Source organism: Gambusia affinis, linkage group LG08, assembly GCF_019740435.1.
Source record: "Gambusia affinis linkage group LG08, SWU_Gaff_1.0, whole genome shotgun sequence".
Taxonomy (NCBI): domain Eukaryota; kingdom Metazoa; phylum Chordata; class Actinopteri; order Cyprinodontiformes; family Poeciliidae; genus Gambusia; species Gambusia affinis.
Window position 1 is genome coordinate 27,870,784 of NC_057875.1, and position 17,534 is coordinate 27,888,317.

At 39.6% G+C, this 17,534-nt stretch overlaps 1 protein-coding gene across 2 annotated transcripts in view; it reads right to left on the reverse strand.

Annotated features, from left to right (window-relative positions):
* Positions 1–17,534, reverse strand: part of LOC122835210 (integrin alpha-11-like) — a 46,578-nt gene that overhangs the window by 14,042 nt on the left and 15,002 nt on the right. For both annotated transcript variants that reach the window (XM_044124059.1, XM_044124058.1), the window contains exons 3-12: positions 15,101–15,210; positions 14,247–14,338; positions 12,330–12,444; positions 12,093–12,220; positions 11,675–11,823; positions 3,436–3,580; positions 1,595–1,760; positions 1,424–1,494; positions 1,179–1,323; positions 580–728 (exon numbers count right to left, since the gene is read on the reverse strand). In XM_044124059.1, coding sequence (XP_043979994.1) covers positions 580–728; positions 1,179–1,323; positions 1,424–1,494; positions 1,595–1,760; positions 3,436–3,580; positions 11,675–11,823; positions 12,093–12,220; positions 12,330–12,444; positions 14,247–14,338; positions 15,101–15,210 — 1,270 coding nt within the window. The remainder of the gene's footprint in view (positions 1–579; positions 729–1,178; positions 1,324–1,423; positions 1,495–1,594; positions 1,761–3,435; positions 3,581–11,674; positions 11,824–12,092; positions 12,221–12,329; positions 12,445–14,246; positions 14,339–15,100; positions 15,211–17,534) is intronic.

The window sequence follows — 17,534 nt, forward strand, 5'->3', positions numbered from 1 at the left end:
GGGGATGCAGATAAGCCAGGCCATCAACATGCAATCAATGTCTTTATTATAGGTATTGGTTACACATACTGCTTTGAGTATTTCATTATTAAAAATTCACAGAGTAATGTTTGCACTTGATATTTAATGCAGTAGATTTAATAGTAGAACCTGCAACGTGATATAGATCACAGGTTACATGTGTTAACCTGAAAATGTTTGTGGGTTGTGGGTTTCTGCTGAGACCACATGTGAAAAACTGAACTGGAGTTCTTTTGGATCTCTTGTCACTTATTCAGAGTTTGGAACACCGAACGCTAATCTCTTTATTTCTGTTTTAAGCTGTCATCTTGTGAGTGCACCTACATCTTAGAAATCTAGGTCCATCATCCAAGCGATGACTGTTTAATGGATTAGGAAACAATTGAGCAAAGATAATTGATTTTATAGTCAGCAAATTAATGAAATATTACTTAGACTAATCTTAAGACTTTGAAGTATTTCTGTCTGTGTGATTTTTGCATTTTATTGGTGATGAGATTTTTGGTCAATGTGAGTATCATGGCCATGCACATCAAATGATGTGTGTGTGCAGAAGACCTGCTGTCCCAGAAGTGCCTGCAGGATAGTGAGGTTTCCATTGTTCTTCAGGGTGAATATGATGACCTTGCCAGTGTGGTTGAATCTTGGCGCTCCAGCTATGTAAAGCTGAGAGCCACGAGATGAAATAACTGCATCTACCGAATAGCCTGAAATAAAAGTTGAATATAGTTTTATTTAATTCTCCACAGAGTACAGTCTGCTCTTCAATTCTATTCAATTCCACTTGATAGGATTCCAACACAAACCCTTCTGAAATCCAATATGTTCAAAACGTTAAAGGTTAATGAAATTCCACTAAAACAAGCAGCTCAACGTGTTTAATGTTACAAGATGTTTCCCAAAATGCAACTAAACATGCAATCTGTAATCAAGACTAGAAAGTCAAAATTATTAGACCACATAGTTTACAAGCTTCTTTAATTCTCACTAGACCTGCCTTTTGCTGTTAATATGGTAAACAGTAGTATACTACTATAAATACTTGCCTTATGAACGTTATTTATAAATCATTGTAATTTGTTTAGTGCAAAAACCTGAACTGCATAGAAGTTTGCCCATAAATTTGACTAAAAGCAATTAAGAATGATTAAAATTACCCAAATAAGCAGCGTGGTTCTTCAGAGCTTCTGGAAACTCATCTTTGTAAGAGGATTTTGGTGAAACAACTTTACCACGCTTAGTTTCCTTTAGCACTGCACCATTCCAATCATAGGCACCCACTGCTCCAAGCAGAACTCCATCCTAAAAAAATGTTTTTACACAGGATAACATGCAATTTGCATAAATTTTACTTTATAAAACACTGAACAAGAAAATGCTTGTCACAATATGAGCTACTTACATTGACTAAATGTGAAGAGAAACCAGCTTGAGCCATCTGCAGACCAAACCCCTTACCCTGACTGCTAATGCCTAAAATAAAATCAGAAAACAGGGATAAGAATCTTGTCTATACATTCTCCACATTGCTTCAGTCAAAATCTAAACTAAAGAAACTATCCCACTAACCTACCCTCCAAAGAGAAAATTCTTTCTCCAAGAGCGTCCACAATATCCTTCAGTGCAGACTCATCTGTGACCTTGAAGAAGTGCTCCTCATCAGGATCACTGGCGATGAACTTGATTTCTTTAAGAAATGCCTCAGGGTTTATTCCACGGCGATTGTAATAACCAAGAACCTGAACACACACATAGGTAGTGATGTCAGGGGAGGCAGGTGAGACTCATCACAGAAAAATAATATATAATAATATCATTTATATTGCTATTTTCATCATGTGCAACAGACTGGCGACCTGTCCAGGGTGTATCCCGCCTCTCGCCCGGAACATTACCTGGAGATAGGCACCAGCACCTCCCGACCGTTCTAGGGACAAGGTGGGGTCGGGAGGGACAATGGATGGATGGATGGATTTTCACCATATGGTTTGTACTATAAAGTATTTATTTTTCATTTAGCTTAACCAATTTTGATGATTTTATTTTTTTTTCTTCAAAATAATTTCCCGTTCAAATGCTTGGAAGCGAAGCCGGTGAGGCAGCAGTGAGCTGAGCCTCACCTAGGATTGATCAACCTCTGGCTAACTGCACTGGCTGCCACTCTATGAGAGCATGTTCCTCATCTCTGCACGCCGCCAAGAAAATGGCTAAAAAACATTTAATGTATGAACTGATTTTCTATCATTTAGATTATGTATATAATGTACAGTGTATTTGTCCCCAAATGTGTGTGTAAAGTGTTTCCTGTGCTGAGGAACGACCAGAAACGGCAAAGAACAGATTTGTGGTGAGGCAGGCAGTTTTTTTGCCTCATGGCAGGGGGCGCTCATGATCCCAGACATTGGTCTTGTGACTCCATGTCTGCAGAGTAAGAGACAGCGAGCTAGCCATACAGTAAATAAGTCAAATGCAGTGATATATTTATTGTTTTCTACATCTTTTCCGACGTCAACATGGATGACTAAATTTCTAGATTTAAACAGTTTCCTAAAAGGGATTTTCAATCAAAGCAGGGAATGATAACTAGAGGAAGACCAACACCGGGACTGAAAGGTTTGCTTCAGTCTGAGACAGAAGGGTACCCGCTCTTTTCATATGGATAGAAAAGACAGGCTTTCTGGATGTCCTGCTAGAAACGGCCCTTTCTGATTTCCTGGCCTTCTTTTCTCAACTTGTGTTGAGGATAGACTTGGTTTTGGATAAACTGATATTTTTGTGCAGAATGAGCGGGACGTGGACTACATTTATAGTAAAGGTAACATTTTTTGTTAAGTTTATTAATAAATGTATGTTTTTTGTGAGCTACAGTTTGAAAAGAATGCAGAAAAGAAACATAACCTGCAAACTGCTATGTTAAATTAGCTAATAGCGTGGTAGCTATAATCTACCACAGCAATCACTTATTAATAATCGCAAAATAAATATTAAGCCTAAAACCATACTACTGCAACAGACTGAATGTTCTTCTCTTTGTGTTTTTTGTGTTGAACCCTGAAACATAAAGTGGCGTTGTTGTCAGTTGCTAAGGCAACGAGTCTGCGTGTAGCTTGGCCGATACAAATAGCGAGAAAGAAGTGGTTTAGAGTTGTACTTTGGTTTTTCCTTTTGCCGTGGAGCACAAGACTAAATTAATAATACCTACATTTCCAAGTTGCACCAAATTAAACTTTTTATAAATCTCCTCAGCCATCCTGGCATGACTCATGAACAAGATCCTTAAAATGTTTCACTTGGGGCACAGACTAATCCCATCAGGGACGAAGCAGTCCACCTTCTGCTGGATGAAAATCATGAGCTCACACCTGAGTAGGGAATCATTCATATCTCAGCTTTAAAGATAAAAATGGGACTCACTGCAACGGCATACATGGTGATGTTTTCTTTCTTGCTTTGATTGACAACTTCCATCAGCTGAGGACTGTCATGTGATTCACCATCTGTGATAACTATCATCACCTTCTGAGCTCCCGGCCTGCCACCGCGCTGGAATGCCTCCAACCTGCAGTGAAGTGGAAAGATGTTTCATAGCTTCATTATATCCTAATACTGAACCATTCATTCATTCATTCATTCATTCATTCATTCATTCATTCATTCATTCATATTCTAGTTCCACCTAGTTTCCTTATGTGATCTCTAACTTAGGAAATATTGTAAACAAGAGATATTTGTCAAAGGTTGCACTTTGACAAATATCAAATTTTTGCTATATTTTGGCTGACCAATTAAATTCAGTTAAAATGCTACATAATTTAAGAATGTGCTGACAGGTGACTGTAAATTACTTTTCTAATATTTTGTGTCTCCTCATGTCATGTTTTGTTGACATGATAGTCGATGCTTTTATTTTGAAAGGGCTTGGAACGGTAAGGTGACTGACGCAAAACGGTAGAAGTAGCGCGGCCGTTGGGGCAGAGAAAGCTGACATGAACGAGTCGGAGTGAAGGGGAGATAGTTTGGGTGTGATTCAGGGTTACAATCGGTTGGTTGGCGCTTGGTTGATGAGGGAACAAGGTGAGTGTGTTGTGTGTATATATGTTTATTTTTCCTGTGAACGTGTATTTCTATATTGGGTGTGACGGTTGTTTTGACACTAGATGGTGCTGATTTTTATGGTCAACCGTCAGCAGTTGAAATACGTTGCATTTTATTTCATAACAGGGATTTTGGATTTTAATAAATACATTTATTGTAAAACATAATTTTAGCACAGAAGATAAAATATTTATATGTTAATGTCAGAACAACACTGTTTGAATACTAATGTTATTTTATTTGTATATTTTGTAGCTCTTACGGTGAGTTCACAATAAAAGGCTGTTCAATAAAGGACTGTGAACCATCAGTTTAAGAGACCATCTCATTCAACCGGGACGCTACAGTAAGAGCTTGACCCAAGCTGAGAAGAGCTTCACGCCGAGCTAAGAAGAAGTTCAATCATTCTCAGCACCAAGGTCCCAGTGAAAGCCACATTAAGGTTCCAGCTTCACGGCTCCAAGTAAGGTCTTCTGGGATTTGATGGTCAACGGTATAGCCCTGTCCTCAGCATGGAAGCATCTGAAAAGGAAACAGAGTACACAGAGGACCTACCTGTCAACGAGGAAGAGGAGCCTCCATGCTCTGTTCGTCAAAGGAAGCCCACAGAAAAAATGCGAGCATATCAGGAGGAGGAGGCCCACAAAAAGGAAAAACGTCTAATCAAAGTTTATGATCAGTGGAAAAGGCAAGTACGTACGGCACGAGAGCAATTAAAAGCAGACATAACAAACAGTCAAATTGCTTCACTCATGGACATCTTAGAAAAAGAAAGAGATGGCGTCATAAAATTATATACAGAAATAAGGGAAATCATTACTCCCTGCAGTGACACAAGGCGACTTATAGATGCATGCGAAGCAGTCACCAATGACATTATCAGAGTTGCATATGAAAGACTCTCAGGCATAGATGACTATGACAGTGGGAAAGTGAAGGCTCGTTTACGTGAACTTCTTAATCCAGACTATGCTCAATCCATTTACAGTTCTTCTATCACACACTTAAGTAAACGCTCAGCCACCAGTAATTCAAACTCTGCAAGGTCAGTAGTAGCTGTAAAGAGAGCAGAGGCTGCAGCAGAGTTGGCAGCCAAGGAAGCAGAGTATGAAGTGTTATTAGAAGAAGAAAAACAAAGAGAAAGGATTCAACTTTTGGAGGAAAGACAGAGAAAGGAGCTAGAATCTCAAAAACGTGAGTTAGAGAGATTAAAAGCTGAAAAAGAGTTAAAGGCTGCTCGAGCTAGATTAATAACTTATGACCAGGAGATAAAGAGTGAGAGCAGTGTTCATGTTGACAGTACCAGAGCAGCTCAGAAGGCTTCCATAGTTTCTCCTCCCATTCAAGTCCCTAAAAGCAACATTGTGTCCACCTCACCTCCACAAGCAGATGTTTTTTATTTAGCCCAAGCATTACAGGACAGTGTCACCATGAACAGACTGCCAATGCCTGAGCCCTCCACTTTCACAGGTGACCCAATAGAGTTCATCGAGTGGAAAGCTTCATTTGCTGCACTCATTGATAAAAGGAACATATCACCTGCAGACAAGCTGTACTACTTAAAGAAATATGTAGGGGGTTCAGCTCGACAAACACTTGATGGCATCTTCTACAGAAATGACAGTGATGCTTACCATGATGCATGGGAACGCCTCAACCAAAGGTATGGACATCCATTTATTGTACAAAAAGCGTACAGAGAAAGACTGGCAAAATGGCCAAAGATACAAACAAATGACTCTGCAGGATTTAGAGCATTTGCTGACTTCATTCAAACATGTCATGAAGCTATGCCACACATAGAAGGTTTAAGCATTCTCAATGATTGTGAGGAGAACCAAAAACTTGTTCAAAAATTACCTAACTGGGCAGCTGCAAGGTGGAATCGTCAGGCCACTCAGTACATGAAAGAAAATGGGAAGTTTCCAAGTTTAAGGCACTTTACTGAGTTCATGTCTTCTGAAGCTGAGATTGTGTGCAATCCTATCACGTCATTTCAGGCTCTCCACTCAACAGACGTCACCAAAACCACCATTAAAGTTTATCAGAAAGAAAAAAGGCCCACCTCCAGTGTTCTCCATACGCAGGTAGTAACAGAAACGGAAAGCACAAAACAAAGGTCAAATATTAAACCACCATGCATGCTCTGTCAAGACAACGGACACAAGCTTCACAGTTGTCCTCAGTTCAAAGGCAAATCACTTGAGGAACGAAGAAAATACATAAAAGATAAAAGACTTTGTTACGGTTGTCTCAAACCCGGACACAGCGCAAAAGACTGTCGTTACCGACTTGCATGTGAAATGTGCAAGAAAAAACACCCTACCTGTCTGCACGATTTTAACTATGACAGCAACAAATCACAGACAAACCAAATTCAAACGAATACAGAACAGGCTGCAACAACCCTGTCTCTCAATGCAGAAACCAATGAACAATGTGTAAGCACTTCTATGATTGTACCAGTATGGGTTTCTTCAGAGCAACAACCAGATGAAGAAAGGCTTGTTTATGCACTCTTGGACACCCAAAGTGATACAGTATTCATTGACCAAGATGTATCTAACAGTCTCAAAGCTAAGTCAACCCCAATAAGATTAAGACTCACCACAATGCTTGGTAAAGATGAAGTTGTGCCTTAGCGGCGTGTCTCAGGTCTCAAAGTGAGAGGCTACAACTCCTCAGAAATAATAGAACTCCCTCCTGCTTACACTAAAGACTGTATACCAGTTAACCGCTCTCACATTCCTTCCTGTGAAACGGCAAGGCAATGGGATCATCTAATGGTAATAGTGAATGAGATTCCACCACAGCTAGAATGTGAAGTTGGGCTTTTAATTGGCTACAACTGTTCCAAGGCATTAGCACCAAGGCAGGTCATCTTAGGAGGAGAAGGTGAACCCTATGCTGTCTACACAGCATTGGGCTGGAGTATTGTAGGCCCCACATCATCTCACAATGACTCTTTCAGCATATCTACTGTGTGCCACAGAGTTACAGTCAAAGAACTCCCTTTAATGACTCCCACTGATGCACTCAAGATTCTCGAGTCTGACTTTAAGGATGATAACAAGGATAACAAATCAGTGTCTCAAGATGATATTCTCTTTCTGAATACACTTAAAGAAGGAATTTATAAAAACAATGAAGGACATTATGAAATGCCACTTCCATTTAAGGAGAGACCTCTGTTACCAGACAATAAGCAAATGGCCACTGTGCCACTTCAAAGCCTCAAAAACAAACTGTCAAAAGACCAAAGATACAAGGAGCAATATGTAAAGTTTATGGGCGAAGTCATAGAGAAGGGTGATGCAGAGGAAGTTCAAAACGAAGCAAAAGAAGGAGAAAGGTGGTATATTCCCCATCACGGAATATATCATCCCCAAAAACCAGACAAACTCAGAGTAGTCTTTGACGCCTCAGCAAAATATAAAGGTAACAGTCTCAATGATCACTTGCTGTCAGGCCCAGATTTGCTGAACAATCTAAATGGTGTTCTAATCAGATTCAGACGGCATCAAGTTGCATTATTATGTGACATTGAAAAAATGTTCCATCAATTTCATGTGTATGAAGCAGATAGAGACTATTTAAGATTTTTGTGGTGGAAAAATGGCAACCTGAATACTGAGCCTCAAGAGTTTCGAATGAAGGTCCATCTTTTCGGTGCCACATCCTCACCAGGATGTGCCAATTATGGATTAAAACATCTTGCAAAAGAAAACGAGACACAGTTTCCCCTTGCATCTCAGTTCATAATGAAAGATTTCTATGTCGAGATGGTGTAACAAGTACTGCAAGCGTCAAGGAAGCTATTCAGCTCGCCCAGGAGGCTCAAACACTTTGTGCTTCAGGTGGCCTCAGACTACACAAGTTTGTAAGTAATGACAAAACAGTGTTAGAAAGCATTCCATCATCTGAACGTGCCTCTCCACAGCAAGCATGTGACCTAGCATTTAATGACTCCAAACTTGAAAGAGCGCTAGGCATTCACTGGCACATTGACTCAGACACACTGAGGTTTCGCTTTCGACCCAATGACCAACCTGCTACAAGGCGTGGCATTCTATCTATGGTTGCATCTTTGTACGACCCATTGGGATTCATCTCCCCCTTTGTACTCACAGGCAAAAGAGTGCTTCAAGAGACATGCAAACAAGGCACAGGCTGGGATGATCCCCTTCCCAGTGAACTAAAGCCAGTATGGGATAACTGGAAAGATGACTTGAAGAACTTGGAGAAAATTACAATGTCACGCTGTTATGTTCCTAAAGACTTTGGCCAAATAGTAAAAACCGAGCTTCATCATTTTTCTGATGCAAGTTCATATGGTTATGGTCAGTGTTCGTATTTAAGATATGTAAACAAAGATGATAAGGTGTATTGTGCTTTAGTTACAGCAAAGACCAGAGTTGCTCCTATTAAGGTAACAACAATACCAAGACTTGAACTAACGGCTGCTGTTGTTTCCATTATTGTAAGCAACATGTTAAAGGATGAGCTTGGATTGACACAGGTTGATGAGTATTTCTGGACGGACTCTAAGGTAGTTTTAGGCTACATTAATAATGAAGCGCGCCGTTTTCACACATTTGTCTCCAATCGAGTTCAAAAGATAAGGCTCAACAGCACCCCCCAGCAATGGAGATACATTTCTTCTGAGCAAAATCCAGCAGATATTGCCTCCAGAGGTTCAAGCGCAGGTGAACTCATCTCATCAGACTGGTTCAAAGGGCCACAGTTTCTGTGGGACAAAGAAATCCCTCCTGCTGCAAAGATCAACATGGACTTACCACTCGGAGATCCAGAAGTTAAAAGGGCACATGCGCTGAACACTTTCAAAACAGAGAAGAAAGGTTTGACAGACAAGTTAACAAAGTTTTCTTCTTGGTACAAATCCACTCAAGCTATTGCTCGACTGATTCGCTGTGCCAAGAGAGATAAAACAACAGGTCATAGCACAGCACAAGAAAGACGAAACGCTGAATGTGTCATTCTAAAAGATGTACAAGCAAATGAATATCCAGAGGAGATAAAGATGCTTAAACATGGAAAGGCACTTCCTCACAAAAGCAAGCTGTTTCAGATGGACACTTTTCTTGATAGTGATGGACTCCTTAAGGTGGGAGGAAGGCTAAAGCATGCTTCTTTCTCTTCCTCACTGAAACATCCAGTATTAGTTCCAAAGGGTCACCATGTCACTCAGCTATTAATTGCTCATTTCCACAGTAAGGTGCAACACCAAGGGAAAGGAATGACAATCAATGAGATCAGGTCAAATGGAATTTGGATTCCTGGCATCAACAGAGCTGTAACAAAATTTATACACCAATGTGTAAAGTGTCGCAGACTCAGAAGAGGAACAGAGGAACAAAGAATGTCTGATCTACCAAAGGTGCGTTTAGAGCCATCGCCACCATTCACATTTTGTGGAATGGACTGTTTTGGTCCCTTTCTAACCAAACAAGCTCGAAAGGTGCACAAGCGTTATGGACTTCTTTTCACTTGTCTTTGTTGCAGAGCAGTGCACATAGAAATGTTAGATGATATGACTACAGACGCATTTATCAATGCGCTCCGTTGTTTTATAGCCATAAGAGGAGCAGTCAGCGAGATAAAGTGTGATCAAGGAAGCAACTTTGTCGGAGCTAAAAATGAGCTGCAGGAAGCTTTACAACAAGTGGACACTAACCGCATTATCACATTTCTGGCCGAGAAGCAGTGTGACTTCAACATGCACACGCCTCATTCAAGCCATACAGGAGGTGTGTGGGAAAGGCAAATCAGGGGAAACATCCTGCGCTCGACGGCTTCACTTTCGTCAGGCAGGATGGATGACTCATCTTTAAGGACATTCTTTTATGAGGCAATGTCGATCGTGAACAGCAGACCTCTTACAGTGGATAACCTCAGTGACCCAAACAGTCCAGAGCCATTGACCCCAAATCATCTGCTCACCATGAAATCAAAGGCAGCCTTGCCCCCTCCAGGTAACTTCATCAAGGAAGACATTTATGCACGGAAAAGATGGCGGCAAGTGCAGTACCTATCAGAGCAGTTTTGGAAAAGGGAGTATCTATCCAACATCGCAACAAGGCAGAAATGGCATACTCCGAAGAGAAATCTGAAGGTTGGAGATGTTGTCATGGAGAAGATGGATGATTTACCTCGCAATGAATGGAGATTAGCACGTGTAATGGACGTAGTAACAGATAAAGATGGACTTGTAAGAAAAGTAAAGATTCGTTTTGGAGAACGGAAGATGGAGAATGGACAGTGTTCCCGTAAAGTTTCTATAGTGGAACGCCCAGTGCAGAAACTGATTCTATTATTAGAAACTGTTTAACTATAGTCTTAAGTTTAAGTTGCATTCTTTCCTATGTCTCGTGTTTTCATAGAGGTTAAAGGTTACAGGTAATTTTTTCTGAAGGAAATCATTATCGCCCTATTTGTTTAGTTAAGCTCTAATGATTTGGTGGGAGTGTAAATTACTTTTCTAATATTTTGTGTCTCCTCATGTCATGTTTTGTTGACATGATAGTCGATGCTTTTATTTTGAAAGGGCTTGGAACGGTAAGGTGACTGACGCAAAACGGTAGAAGTAGCGCGGCCGTTGGGGCAGAGAAAGCTGACATGAACGAGTCGGAGTGAAGGGGAGATAGTTTGGGTGTGATTCAGGGTTACAATCGGTTGGTTGGCGCTTGGTTGATGAGGGAACAAGGTGAGTGTGTTGTGTGTATATATGTTTATTTTTCCTGTGAACGTGTATTTCTATATTGGGTGTGACGGTTGTTTTGACACTAGATGGTGCTGATTTTTATGGTCAACCGTCAGCAGTTGAAATACGTTGCATTTTATTTCATAACAGGGATTTTGGATTTTAATAAATACATTTATTGTAAAACATAATTTTAGCACAGAAGATAAAATATTTATATGTTAATGTCAGAACAACACTGTTTGAATACTAATGTTATTTTATTTGTATATTTTGTAGCTCTTACGGTGAGTTCACAATAAAAGGCTGTTCAATAAAGGACTGTGAACCATCAGTTTAAGAGACCATCTCATTCAACCGGGACGCTACAGTGACTAGCTAGGATGATATGTGACGTTCCTTTGAAAAACATCAGGTGCTTGTCCAGTTTCAAATTAATTCAATTCAGTTTATTTGTAAAGCAAATATTGTGTTGAGGCAGTTAACAAAAACTCCTTGCAGTTCGATCATACATACGGTACAATTAATAAACAGTAGAGTAAGATCAGTTATGTAGCAACAGAGGAAAGGAAACAGGAAGGAACCTCCAACAGAACCAGAACCTGGTTCAGTATAAGAGGCCATCTACCACAACCAACTGGGGCTTTGAGAAGACGGAGAAAGTAACAATTTAACAGCAGGAGAGGGCAACCACTTAAAGGAATGAAATTCAGTCATATTCCATCAAAGAACAGTAGATACATTAGTTTAGCCATAAGTTTTAAAATAACTCTTAAAATTCAGAAATGACAGTGACAGGTAGTGATACATATTAATTTGATCGGCATTCTGTCATACCGTGCCACACTGATCCCCAGTGCTGTCCTGGTCTCCTCGCCACCTCGTTGGTCAATGTTCCTGGCAGCATCCAGCACATCCTCCACTGTGTGGTATTCACCCAAACTGAACTCATGGACGACTGTGGAGCCATACTGAATAACTCCCACCTACAATCAAATCACACTTCACTGAACTGTCTTTTAGATAAAGTGTTACTCACAGTAGTATATCCAAGACCAACGGACAGCATGTTATGAATTTATCTGCTCTTAAGAACATTTTAAACAACAAAAGTATTAATTTATACAACTAAAGCCTGAACACGTGATTAAGATATATTGCCATATGTGGTATGGTGAAGCTATTAATTCTGATTTTGAAGTAGAACCTAGTGTGTTTTGTCTCTGTTTTGTGTCTGGGTGTGCAACAGACAAACCTGTGTCTGACCTGGGCCAATGTAGAACTTCTGCAAGATGTTCATGATAAAGTTCTGCACCTCATACCAAGGGTAAATGGAGTTGGACCCATCCAGAACAATGACGATGTCCATAAATGTTTCACACCCTAGAGGATTGAAATGGACAGACAGCAAATTTAAAATGATATGTATGTAAGTGTGTGTTTGCGTTGGAGCGTGCATGTGTGTGTGTGTGTGTGTGTATGGATGCATTACTCTGTAGAGCTGGTGCAATAATCTGGGTGAGTTTGAAGTTCCGGTTGGTTTTGGTGCAGATTCCAGTGCTGTACAGAGAACTTCCACATTCATGGGACCAGAGAGGACCACAAGTCTAGGGACACATCAAATATATACATATATACAGACACACAGCAAAAATTCTAAATCATATAAAATGGGACAAAATGCTCAAACTGTGTGGACGTGGATTAGATTTTTTTTAAAATTAATTAGCTTAAAAGAAATTCAAAATTTCTGACTATGATGAGAAAAACATCTATATTGGTCCACGACATAACATCCCCCAAAATACATTTGTGGTTGTGACAAAATGAGAAAAAGTTCAAGAACTATGAAAACAAAAGGACGTTATATGTTTACAAAACACACCCCTCTTTTTCTTAATATCAGCTGCAAAGAAAGATCTAAATAATGTAATCATTTCATATTTCTTTGACAACATCATATGTATAATTTAACATGTTGAACACTGATAGGAACTAAACCTGACCAAATGCCAAAAGGGTCTGCCAAGGTATCATGACATCATGGAGTAAACAAATCGGACCAGCAGTGTGTTAGTGAACCCTGATTACTTCCACAGGTCTCTACCCTCCACAGAGATGTTTCTATTATGTTGGTACCAAAACTGTTTTTTACTACCTTTACTGTGTATGTTTTGAAATTTGTTCGGTGTAAAAAAGTTGTTCAAAAATGTATTATTTAAGTGAAATCAAATCAGTATGAACTCTCACCAAACACTTAGAGGTACATCAATAAAGTATCTTACTAACTTACGCAGCAAATCAGCCAATCACATGGCAGCAACTCATTGCTTTAAAGTTAATGTGTGGTGAAAACACCTCGCTGAAGAAAAAAAACAGTAATAAAACGAGGGATTAAAGTTCCAACTTTAATCCCTGATTAATCCCTGGTTAAAATCTTTGGGAAATACTTGGATTTTTGTTGAGATGGACAAAAATCCAAATGTTCCAACTTAAAACCGAGACTTAAAAATGTTAATTTAAATTAACTAATCATATGGATTTTAACTCATCTCCAGTTTTAACTCAATTAATCACGTTTTTTTTTTCTTTTCTTTTTTAACTTATTAAAGTCCTAAGCTGGAACAATTTTATTGTGTTTCTGGTACACCCATAAAATTGACAACCAAGTGATGCACACAAACAACAGCCATGGATGATAAAGTCATGTTTCTTTGCCTTTATTGTGTGTTTTTTGTGTTTTTTTTTTGTTGTTTTTTTAAATACACAAAACAAATTCCACTGGATAATTTCCAGTGGGCAAATTATCTTCTTTGCCCACTGGAAGAACATTTTTGCCTCAAAATAAATAAATAAAGAAAGAAACAGTCTGATTGGATGCTTAAAAACACTATTGCTGTATTCAAATGAACACAACAATAGTCTGAATGATCAGGGGCTCCTGAAACAATTGAAAGTTGAATGGCCGTAACTCTTCCCACCAATTTGATGGATGAAGAACCTGAATAACAGATTAAAAGCAATAAATATCTTTGTTGTTGAACAGGTCTGTTTATTCAAGAATTTTGCGGGGGAAAAAAAGGTTTTTGAATTGAAAATGGTGCTTATATTAGCTGCGGTTTTAAATTAAAATTTGTGTGGAAATAATTATTAACCCTGCAATTAATTCCCACCAGTAGTTCCAAACATCTTGTTGAATCTACCCTCCAGCTGTTTCTATTGAAGTGACTGATGAGAATGAGCCCATGCCAGTAATTGTTCCAAATCCCTCCAAGCAATATCTATTGGTAGGTGCTATAGGGACAGAAAGCTGTGACCAAACAGCATGATAAAGTCCTCCTCCATGTCTTCTGGTGAATCCCAGCTAACATGAATTGATTTCAAACTCAGTATGTTTTTTATAACTCACCACAAAACTGCTATCCTTGGAGTTGGAAGTCAGTGTCATTCCTAGTTTCATCTTGTCCTTCCTCTCTGTCACGTTGTCCAGAGAAAGTTTTCCTGATCAGAATCAAAACAATTTTTTATGTAAAAAAATTAAATGGAGCACACTCCATCACTACATTCAGCTCTCCTTGGTTATGTTGAGGCAATTAGGATTTTCTTTGGGTTAATCAGCTCCTTTCCTTTTTTCTACCTTGAGTGGAAACAAAATTGCATTTCGGACAAAAACATCACCCTTAAAACCTCTGTAGGAAAAACAACAACTTAAAGTAGAGTGCTGCCAGACAGCAAGGAGACTTTAACGAGGCCCCCTGCTGAGCAGTCCACAGACTGGAATGCCAGCTATTCCAAAAATTCATGTTTCTATCAGCATTGTGGTTATGGTAGGGCATCCACAGCTTGACTCAAACATCGACATGAATCATATGCATACAAAGAGTCACATTTTACAATGAGTACAGATTTGTTATTTTGACTGTGTTCCTTTAGAGGAGTATTTCCCAAAGATTTTCTGGGCCCCCCTATCGATAAAATCCGCCCCCCCCCAAAAAAATCAACTGGCACACACATCGTCCAACCAGACATAAACCTATATACATATTTTGTTTCCAAACTCCACTGAAGTTTATTTCACACTTCAGGTTGCAACAAAACAAACTACAAACCATCTTTACCATAAAGCATTTTGTGTAAACTGTTTTTTGTTAAATTTTTTTTAAAAACATTCATCCATTCCACCTCCTGCGCCCCCTCCCCCCCCCCCCTGCAACGGCACATTATCATAATCTGTTGATGATGATCTACTGGAGGTTTGCTCACCCAGGTCAAGACGGCTGCAGTTTGAAGAGCTTTTGATGTCCAGTGGACATTTATAAACATCGCCAGTTTGCAGTTGTCCTGTGTATTCAAAGGGAGCCCCGACCAGCAACCTGGAAAACACACACAGAACTGTTGGCCTCTCATGCCATATTAGAACTTCAGTCACGGTCTCTCAACACAGAATTACTGAATCAAATGTAATGCCCCAGTTTAAAGCAATTACAGAACAGATGAGAAACAAAGTTTTTTCGTTCCGTTAACCTGGAAAAGATTACAAACCAATTTCTTCAGGAGCAAAACAATTCATCCAGGAAGTCACTTAAGAACCCAGAACATCAAATAAATTATTGCAGGCCCCACTAACATACCGCTTGCATCCGACTTTTCAACAACCAGATTTCTACAGACACACAGTTTCTGACACGACAGTCTCTCTATGGGACGCCAGCAGGATCAAATACATGTGATTTGTCTTTGCGTTACTTTGACATGTATACCATATCCCTCCGTGGACTCGTGAGAGTGAGGCGATACGGCTTGTGTTCACATTGACGGGATTTCAAGCCGGCCCAGCAGTAAACTGAAAGCTCCTCCAGGAAGATTGTTGTTTCACGCTTTCACTTTTCTATGTACTTCTGAGGTCTCACTACGGGTAAGTATAGTATTTTTTGTGAGTAAAATTGTTTTGTATTTTCCTCCAAAGTGGACGTGCTTCACATGTCTGTCTTGGCCGGAGAATCAGAGATACAACCACACAGATTTGTTTGCGATATGCAAGACCCCATTGACTTTAACATGTTCTATTTTCTGTGTACGTCATCCTACCAAAATCCAGCAGACTGGATAGCAAAAGTAGAATTGGTGTGTTTCGGGGCCTGAGGTCTGTGTTCATAATTCAACAATAAGACACAGATTGGACAGAAATGGGCTCAAAAGGAGAGTTCTAAGGCCAAAACTACTACTGACCAAAAAATAAATAAAAAATGAAAAGGCCTGTCTCACATTTGTTACAAACATCTTGATGTTCCCAAAAACTCTATTGAAATGGTTCCCAAGATGGTCGTTGCAGGAGCTACCATCCTGCAACTTTTAGATTCATTCCTGCTCTAACACACCTGAAAGAAATTAATCATGCTAGTGAGTGTTCTGGATATATGATTCTGTGTCTTCAGGAAAGGACTTCAAGTTAGAGGCTTAGTTAGAGGCGTAAAAAAGGAATTGGACTTTATTGTTTGGGGCCACTCTCTGTGTTTGTCCCTTAAGGCCAGTGGTCCAGTGCTGAAATAGTCAAGTTGCAAGTTGCTATCAATTATTTGGGGTTGATAAACTGGACTGATGATTTTAACTTTGCTTTCTTGGTATTTGAGACGCTCCATCCCAGTAAAAGAGTTTGAGTGGAACATGAGGAACTTCACTTATTTGATATAAGTGTGCAATAGGAACGGCCAAATGAAGCATCATGAAGCAATGAAGCTTCCCAGCTCATTGCTTTGAATGAAGGTTCATCCACTCCTCACTAGTGACATTTGCTGCTGAAATCATGGTAGCCTGTCACTCAGATGGACATAATTCAAAAAATTTGTAAATGCAATATTGTCACAAAACTCATGTTTAGCAACAAGAGAGTCAATTATTTAACTTTAATCCTTTTAATTATTAAAATGATTTGTAGCCAAACTAATCCTGGTATATGTTGACTGTCAGTGGCTGTTTTCTTTTATGCCATCAACTTTGTTTTGACAATAAAGATATTTATTTTAGTGTATTGGGAGTGCAGGGTGCTTGTTGAGGCAGACAGCATTCTTCAAGTTTTGATTTGCCTCCTGAAAACTAAAATTTTTCAAAACATATTTTTAACTAGGATTTCTAGTTGGCTCTCTGATCCCTTAAAATCACTCATCAGGCCTGAATTTTACTCGTCCAACAGCTTTAAGTCTGTTTCTGCTGTACAAGACTGAGATGTCTGCTGTTCAAAATAATAGTGAAAATTTTCCAAAGGTGAGAATTTTGGAGGTCAAGAGGTTAATTATTTTTATTTGAGATTATTGTGAACGATCATCTCAAAGTATTCCCAGTTGTCAGAGATTTCCTTCTTGCTAGATCCATTTTAATCAAACTTCATCTGACATGCCCACGTTTTACTCGGTACGCGCCTCGAAGCCTGGCTTCAGATGTCCCATCACTACTGTCTTGCTTTGGCTACGTTAGATAGTCCACTGATCTGTCATCTGGACACGACTCTGTTTCTGCCTCTGGACTCCTGCCTTGTTTTTGCTCTAAACCAGTTTCTCTCATCCTGCAGAAGAACCAGTAACTAGAAGCCCCCAGAGGGCCTCCAGCCACTGCCTGGTCACCTCAGCCTCTCTGAGGAACTGGGAATCTGTTCCTCGTGGATTTTGAGAATGTTAGTGGCTTTCCTTTTCAGCTCTTGACT